The sequence below is a fragment of the Argentina silus genome (assembly GCF_951799395.1).
Source record: "Argentina silus genome assembly, chromosome: 16".
Lineage (NCBI taxonomy): Eukaryota > Metazoa > Chordata > Actinopteri > Argentiniformes > Argentinidae > Argentina > Argentina silus.
In genome coordinates this window covers 7,148,299-7,157,178 of record NC_139670.1, presented here as the reverse complement: position 1 = coordinate 7,157,178, position 8,880 = coordinate 7,148,299, and the positions used below count along the sequence as shown (strand labels likewise).

Below are 8,880 nucleotides of genomic sequence, written 5' to 3'. Positions count from 1 at the left end.
GCTTCAATTATATTGACTTCTCAGAAACTCTGAGGCTTTACAAACTCCAAAAGGGCCACATTGCAGATGAGAGGAGTCATATTACTAAGAAAACGCATTGCAGGCATTTTACCATTAACATGCAGCGAAAGGGTCGTGCAGCCTGACGCTCAAAAATGCCCCTCTTGCGTTTCACACAAGGACTGCATCCCCGTTCGAACGGTTTAAAAATAGCACAATTTGACTACTAGACACATTCTTCCAAAAACTAACCTAAGCATTTGGTGTGTGTTACACCTTGAAGGGCGAGGGTATAAAATGAAGAGCTGAGAGCCACTACCCTCATCCGGCCTTCAACTGAGATACAGCAGCCCTCTCGACTCTAACCGCCCAAAGGTGAGTTCCTCTCAGCGGACTAATGCAGTATGACAGCATAGGCCTATACCCCTTGCATCTTCAGATGTCAAAGACAAGCGAAGATTTTATTTTTTGGAAAAGCCTCGGAATACACTCAATAAAACCGAAAATGGAACAGTTTCGACATGGAATTCGTTTGGAGTTTAAAAGCGACATGGGACTGCTTTTCCGCCACAAAATCATCAAAGCTTACCTGATTGATGCTGGGGGACCTACTGTATGCTGTCTGTACCGTGGGCGACGTGGAATTTCACTAAGGAATGACCGTCACTAAATGATTCGACTCTTCTCTCTAAATAATTATTTCAATATCAGTGAAAGTTATAAGCCTACTGTTAGAGAAAGGTTGACTTTGAAAGCTTGAGACATATAAAGAGGCTGCAGAGTTCACAGATATTGGAGACAGAGAAGGAGGGATGAGAATATACAGTTGACTCATAGGTCAAGAGTGTGGCCTAGTAGTTCAGAGGCATATCATGCAGCCATGCATAGGCATTGGGGCCTCTGCCTTAGAACCGTTCTCTGTGAAGCAGAATTCCATAGATATGGCTGAACCGATGCTTGTTATTTGGAATTCAAAATGAAAAATGTTCAATTTACATGCCTGATATTTCGCCTTCTTGGTAGTTAGTAGGGAGTAATATAATTAGTATGATTAGTCATGATTATTCAGAAAATACTAATGAGCCTATTTAATTTGTGGTGAATGTTCATTTGATCACTTAAAATATCTTCTTTCTTCTCTTTCTCAGAAAAATTGACAATGGCATTCGCTGGGATTCTTCAGGATGCTGACATCGCCGCAGCCATCAAGGCCTGCGCAGGTGTGTTCCCATAAACTGACCTCTGCAACTGGCAGACAATACCATACCTTTATGTGACACTATGTGACAACCATACTAAAAACTAAATACTGTATGAATTAAAGGATCTTAAGTTTCCTCACAACACGCAAACTTAAAAATGCATACATGATCATTTGTTGTCAAAGACTAAAGTAAAGAGTTTATACAAGGGTTAGATGAGCAAAGAAGTGATGTTGAAGTAACCACTGCTTTTCCGCCACAGCTGCTGACTCCTTCAAGCACAAGGAGTTCTTCGCCAAGGTCGGTCTGGCTGGCAAGTCCGCTGATGATGTGAAGAAAGCCTTCTTCGTCATTGACCAGGACAAGAGTGGATTCATTGAGGAGGATGAGCTCAAGTAGGTCTCATATTTAACTTGCCAAATGGTATTACAGAACCACCCTTGAAGTGAAATCAATACCAGCGCATATCTTGACTATCCCCTCCACTTGACTGACTGAAGATGACCTTATATAACTCTCATATTCTTTAGAATGCTGAAGGGTAATTTAAAACCACCATTTAACTGAAATGAATACCAATGCATATTTTGTCTATTCCCATCTGGCTATACCAGGACCACAGGGGCCAACAAAGGTCAATGTAACTAAGATAGATAAACAAGTAAAAAATACCTAATAGAAAAAGTAGAAAATTGAATATAGTCCTCACAGAAAATAATGGGCTATTTTCAAATCATGAACTGAATTTCAATGAATTTTCCAAATGGACTGAATTGAATAGTAATTTAGTGAAACTTGAACACCCTGCTAACCAGTCCTCTGTGTTTGCATCCAGGCTCTTCCTGCAGAACTTCTCTGCCGGTGCCAGAGCCCTGACAGACGGTGAGACCAAGGCCTTCCTGAAGGCTGGTGACAGTGATGGTGACGGCATGATTGGAGTTGATGGTAAGACATTACACACAACTCTTCTACACTATTAGCTTAGCTCCTAGTAACCTTGACTGCTTCTGCATCCAACAACACTATAATGTTGCCTTGCCAAATGGCAAGTTGGCCAAAGTAGAAACAGACTGACACATGGAATGCCTCTCAACAAGGCGGGATATGACTCAACAGTTTGGATTGTCATTTTGTTAATGTTTTCAATAATACAGTACATACAGCCAACACTTTGATCCTACTATGATGCTATTATGCAAATATACTAATGTATGCCATATAATGTTGGAATTGAGTGCCTTTATTATGAATTTACTAGAAAATCTATTAACCATAATCATTAGTTTAACTATCTAAATTGAGCTATGTACAATAAAGAATTATAAATATGTTATAAAACATTCATAACACATTCACATGTTCCTCATGTAAACATTTTTTGCATTGTATTGAAATGAATAGTATTCTTCCTTGAAGATGTCTCACCATAAATTATCTTCTTTCTTCTTTCTGCCCACAGAGTTCGCCGCCTTGGTGAAGGCATAAGTGATCATAGGCCCCCTTTTCAATAAATCCAGAGTCGAGCTGTCCTCCTGGCCCTTGCCTGTCAAATACTATATCTTTTTTATATTCATTTTATTTATGAATGTCGCTGCAGACTGTTTTGACTGTAACCCCACACCCCCAAAGCGTGTTTACTGTTCATGTTTTTTAAATACGTTTTATGTTCGCATTCAGCAGTGTGCAAAACTTTACAATCTACTTTGCACTTTTTGAAATGGAAATAAATTAACATTTGGATTAATAGCTGCTTTATGTTTTTCATTTTCACCATTGAGCACCATTGAGCACCACACATGAGGAAGTCCTAATTGTATTCACTGAGTGTATTACACTGCTGAAATATAGGACTAATATATAACAGTTTAACAGCTGAAGCATACAGCATACCGACCGAACTGGGATTTGACACAGGGTTCTCTCAACCACCCTTCCCGCCAAAGTAATTGTCTCCTACATAGACAACAACATCAGATGGTCTTATTAACCTGAGGTTGAAATAGCAGGATCTGCTGCCAGGGCTTAAAGAGATAGATGCTCCATGCTGGCATACATTCAGTAAAGGAGTGCCTGACCTTTTTTTAATGTATTCCACAGGGGGTGGCCAGAGGATACCTTGCACATGCTCAGTAGGAGCAAGGACTAGGAGCAGGACTAGAGCCAGGGCACAGCTTGGGTTTCAGACCTCCCCAGTTACAGAGAATTTGTCAATGAGGCACATTTATTAAAGACCCTAGCTCAGATAGCTACTGACAGAGTGACATACAATATGGGCTAGTTCTATTTATGTTGAGAGAAGTGAACAAATCATACTCTGAATAATTACTTAAAGCAATGTATTTACAATTTACAATGTACCGGATAAGAACATGCTTTACAACTTGGTGACATAGTCCAGGGGAGGAATTTGGACCAGGATGTCCCACAAAAGTATAAGTCTTTTGTGGTTAGAGACCCTGTTTGACCACTATAGACCATGGGTCAGGGTTTGAACTGTGCATTTTTATAGCTGCCTCTAAACTGTCTGCCTCCAGGAACTTGATCTGTAGGCAAACACCTGATCTAGTCCTGTTTTCATCTCTCCTTTGTTTAAGGTTGATTCCTCTTCCCAGCTGCTGGGTGGGTCAGGTTTAGCCTCTACACAGCTGTAGGGGTCAGGTTTAGCGTCTATACACCTGTAGGGGTCAGGTTTAGTCTCTACACACATGTAGGGTCCTGTTGGGTGGGTCAGGTCAGGTTTAGCCTCTACACACCTGTAGGGTCAGGGAGGAGGATAGGAGTTAGAAACATGACAGACCTGTATTCTGAGTGATATAAAGCGAATCCACCTCTAGGACTATGGATTGGATATACAATAATAGAGACAATAGATAAACAATAGAAATCAAATGACAACTAACAATGCATTTCAAATATGCATATAAATATAAATATATCAAGCTGGGTCTTTTTGTTTAATTTCACAATGGCAACAGGTGCATCTCAACACTGCCATCGGCTGCACTTAAAACATAAATTGTCCTGACCTTAAAGGTAGACTCTGGGATATAACGTCATGCCTGTGAAAACAGAGCAACTTTCATCAAAGATAGTGTAGTGAACAAGAGCGTCCACTTGTTTCACTGCTCCCCGACATAAGATGGCAGAGCCCATACGCCAGTCTTTTCCTCCCTTCTCTGAAATGAGGATGTGGATTTTTGCTCTGTCGCAACACGCTCTATTCTCTAGTCTGTTGCATCTCCGTTTTTGCAAGTCTCTAACAGCGTCACCCCACTCATTTTGCTATGACATCATATCCAAGAGTCTACCTTTAAGCTTTGTATATAGCCAAAACCATGTAACAATAGACAAAGGTAAAGTCAACACATGTATTGTTGTCTACTCAATTGTTTAGCAAGACAGTATGATGTACCGTGAGTACAGTGTAACAGTAAGATGCTCTTCCCAAATGTGGATGCTTGAATGATAATGGAAGTATCATCTTCCACTGTTCCCATAAATAGCACCATAGCCATAATGAGGAATGGCGTTGATTAGAGATTCTCTCTGTACAAGTTTCTCTTCTATTAAAAATAAATACATTTTAAAAATTTAAAATTTAAAAAGGTCCTTCTTCTAGCATTGTGATTGCCAATGGTCCCTGGTCTGAGCATTGATTACTTTATCTTAAGATGACTGATGGATAGATGATTCACTTACTTAGTCAAATGTATTTGTTGTAAGTCGCTTTGGATAAAGGCATCTGCTAAATTCCATAAATGTAAATGTAAATGTAAATTAGAGGAACGATAAAACCAAACAGCCCTTAATTAGATACAGGTGATGATTGACTCAATATCCAATTAAACCATTGGGATGGGTGCCCCCTTCCCCCAAACTTTGTCATGGATAGGTATGTCAAACGTGAGATCCTGAATATGCATGAATATGATAATATTAATGAATGATTATGCAAATATTGTACATTATAGCTGTATGGTTTGGCTGTGATGTTTTGTCCTATATGTGCAAAGGTCATGACATTTAGTTTGTTTGCTCGTTGTTTTGCTAGTGCAAACAAAGCATAAAGGATCATATTTAGACACAATGGACTACCTAATATTTTCTGTTGTATGTGAAATTGTGGGGCTTTGTGATCTCATTCTCAACATTATATTTTCAATTGTACCAGCCCCAGCTTAACTGATCTGTGTAGGTTTAGACAGGTATATCTATTTTAAAAAGGGATATGTACAGTGGTTAATAATCGAATACAACTGCTCAATGGTGTCTTACTGTTAGAAACAACAGTTTAATATAACTGAAGGTGTAGAGACATTCTCAATGCATTTCTCAATTTTACTAGAATATATATAGATATAGATATAGATAGATAGATAGATAGATAGATAGATAGATAGATAGATAGATAGATAGATAGATAGATAAATAGATAGATAGATAGATATATCACGGGGGCTCAAACTTTGGTCGACACAAGAATGCGACGCAACTCATTCCTGACATTTTACGCATGCCAATTACGCACCAGTTTATTCTCATCAAAACTACAGTTCACTGAGGAAACGAGCCGGTCATAAATTGTTGCCATTTAAAGTGTCAATCTAGCAGTTGGTGTTTTTCGTCTCAAGTTATTTATCTGATGAGGTCTTTAACATCTTCTGTATATATTAATTTACTAAACAGAGACCATTACGCACAGCGATGCGCGAGTAATCACTTTTACAGAGCTAAAACAAAAACTTTCAAAATGTCCACATACAGTCTAATTTTCCATATCAAAACTATTTTGCAGTAACTTTTCAGTAACTTTGCTCATTTACCTTTCTTTTCTGCGCAAGGTTCTGGTCCAAATCTCTTTCACCAGCAGAGGGTATATTTAATCCATATCAGCAGCATATATATTATTAGCCTAATGGAACATTAAGCACTTTTGCATACACGTTCCTTTTAAGCATCTTCATTTATGTACATAAATAGAACGAGCCGGACTACTGGACACACTTTTCAACCAACTGCTTTGCAAGAGGTGTCAGTTACATAGTAGACGTATATAAGGTTGTGGGCTTGTGCGGGGGGCTTACTGTAGTTGCCAGATTCATTTGTGCAAATCCACTCTAGCCTTACAGATAACCTTAAGGTGAGTTTCTTTGTAGAGGAATAAATCTTCAGACAGGTCATCAAGACTTTCGCTTGTATTTTCAACAATTCTATCTACACACCTCCCAGTGGAACAGAGTATGGATAAAGGTTAACATTAAAACTACAGAAATTGAAAATGTTGCCTTTGGACCCAAGCAACCCAAGGAACCAAATGGAAGGACATGCACCAATTGCAAGGGAGATTTATATTGGAGTATTATATTATATTGCTCTGCAAATCTGCGCTTTGGAGAAGTGGACTATTTCTGATTCTATATGTGAACCTAATTATATCAAACTAACAAAAGGAGGGACTCTGACATATAGTATATGGTTTCAGTATTAACTGAATAATAACAATGCCATTACGAAATACCAATCAAATAAGTACTACAATTATTGAACTGGCATGAGAGAATCTCCCAGGTATCAAACTCGGATGACATCATGATATCAGCGGGCTATTCTTCAACCGTAGACTGAGAAAACTGAGAAAATAGATAAGAAAAAAAAACTTTTTTAAACATTGACATAATGTCTTCTCTTGTCCCCCAGCTAAAAATGGCATTCGCCGGTGTTCTGACCGATGCTGACATCGCTGCAGCCCTTGCTGGCTGCCAAGGTAAACCCTTACAGATGCTAAATATGAATATTACAATCCACCACGAAGACTCAAACAACACTAAAAACATCACACAAAGAAGTGATGTTGAAGTAATCACTGGTTTTCCCCCACAGCTGCTGATTCCTTCAACCACAAGGAGTTCTTCGCCAAAGTCGGTCTGACTGGCAAGTCCGCTGCAGATGTGGAGAAAGCCTTCTTCATCATTGACCAGGACAAGAGTGGATTCATTGAGGAGGATGAGCTCAAGTAGGCACCTGTCTTAGATTGACACCTTACACCTGGTTTATTATTCTGGTGTAACACTATGCTCTCTCAAACAAAACAAAAAAAGCTCTCTCACCTGGCTTGAATTTCATCACATTGTTTTCCAAATGGTTAGTCGGGATTGGAAGACCCAATGATGGGTTGCGGCCGATTTCAAGTAGGTTTAGATTTAAGACTGGTCTCTAACAAGAAACATTGTTTTTCTTCACCTAGAGACCGACATTAAATACATTTAAAATGGCTTTAGATAGTTGAAGGCACATTTGGGAATCGGTTCATAAGATTGTGCTTACCCTTTGGTGGACTTGCTTGTATTTTGGTACAATTAACAACTTTTATCTTAGTTTGCCTAATGATTTATAAAGTGAGCCATCTCCTGACTAAAGTGATTGTTTAAGATTGTTTGCTCTCCGTCCAGGCTGTTCCTGCAAAACTTCTCTGCAGGTGCCAGAGCCCTGACTGACGCCGAGACCAAGGCTTTCCTGAAGGCTGGCGACATTGATGGTGATGGGAAAATTGGAGTTGAGGGTGAGAAACATTCCTTTGATCACAAGACTTTTAGGGGAAAAGTGTTCCCATATTATTATAAATCTCAACAGAAACTGAAAGTATCAATATCAATTATTGAATTATTTATTTCCTTACCCTCCCTTTTTTGTTCACCCCTTGCAGAGTTCGGTACCATGATCAAGGCATAAATATGAAATGACCAACACCTCTTGCTCCAAAGGAACAACTTGGCCCAAGACCTCAACTCACTACTTTTATACACGTGACTTTGACACGCCTGCCGAATGCATTGATATATATAGTCCGAATGTCCTCTCCACCCATGCTGCAACTCTCTGTCCACTAGATGTAATGTAAATGTAGCATGGTTTTGTCTCTCCTGTCGTTAATAATATGAGTTTTGCTTACTGTCAAATCAATGATGCACTTTTCGGGAAACTGACATAAGAAACTGACGATAATAAAAGAATAAACTTTCTTTTTCAATAATGTGTTTCACCTTTCTTGAGTTGCCTTGATGATCGCCACATGATCCCATTAGAACGAATTTGCACAATCTCACGTTGAAGGTTATGCATTGACATAAGTAAACCACTAGATGGTGTTCAAGTCAAATTATCTACTCCCAGAAGGTTTTCGGGAGAGAAAATTGATCTCAGGAGTAGATTGAAGCGGGCAACGTTGTCACCGTTCCATTTACTGTTTTTCAGCTGTTCTTGGGTGTCAGTTTCGCACCTGTTTATTAGCATGTTTATTTAAACACTATTTGTATTTTTGTCCTAGATGTAGTTGTGCAAATATTCCCCGAATAATTCAGCAGGATTCCATGAATCATCACGACCACAATCACATCCGCTTGAAAGGCTACAAGGGAGGAGGAAGCTGTCAATCAAAGGATGAATGTTGGGTTAGGGCTTGAAGGTTAGAGTTAGAGTTAGAATAATTTAGAATAATTCCCTTGATCCTCATTATATGTTTTATTTTGCTGACTGAAGTCATCAGAGATGTTGCTGTGTCAGATGTTTTGGGTGTCTCACCTGCTACTCCTGCTAAATCCTCACCTCGGGCAAGCTGGTTGTCTTAGTGTCGGTCTGTGGGCTAATTGAAATTGAAAACTGTGTATGTTTAACAGTGAAA

General features: G+C 39.2%; 2 protein-coding genes across 2 annotated transcripts; both read left to right on the top strand.

The window, feature by feature from the left end:
• The first annotated feature begins 296 nt into the window (after positions 1–296).
• On the top strand, positions 297–2,946 carry LOC310817097 (parvalbumin beta 2). The gene is made up of 5 exons (XM_083687530.1): positions 297–375; positions 1,149–1,220; positions 1,465–1,597; positions 2,038–2,147; positions 2,662–2,946. Exons 2-5 carry the CDS (start codon positions 1,160–1,162, stop codon positions 2,685–2,687), a joined length of 330 nt encoding a protein of 109 aa, XP_083543656.1. The 5' UTR covers positions 297–375; positions 1,149–1,159; the 3' UTR covers positions 2,688–2,946.
• A 3,321-nt stretch (positions 2,947–6,267) lies between these two features.
• On the top strand, positions 6,268–8,220 carry LOC310817096 (parvalbumin beta 3-like). The gene is made up of 5 exons (XM_083687529.1): positions 6,268–6,342; positions 6,900–6,966; positions 7,083–7,215; positions 7,652–7,761; positions 7,906–8,220. The coding sequence occupies exons 2-5, from the start codon at positions 6,906–6,908 to the stop codon at positions 7,929–7,931; spliced, it is 330 nt and encodes a 109-aa protein (XP_083543655.1). The 5' UTR covers positions 6,268–6,342; positions 6,900–6,905; the 3' UTR covers positions 7,932–8,220.
• The last annotated feature ends 660 nt before the right edge of the window (positions 8,221–8,880 follow it).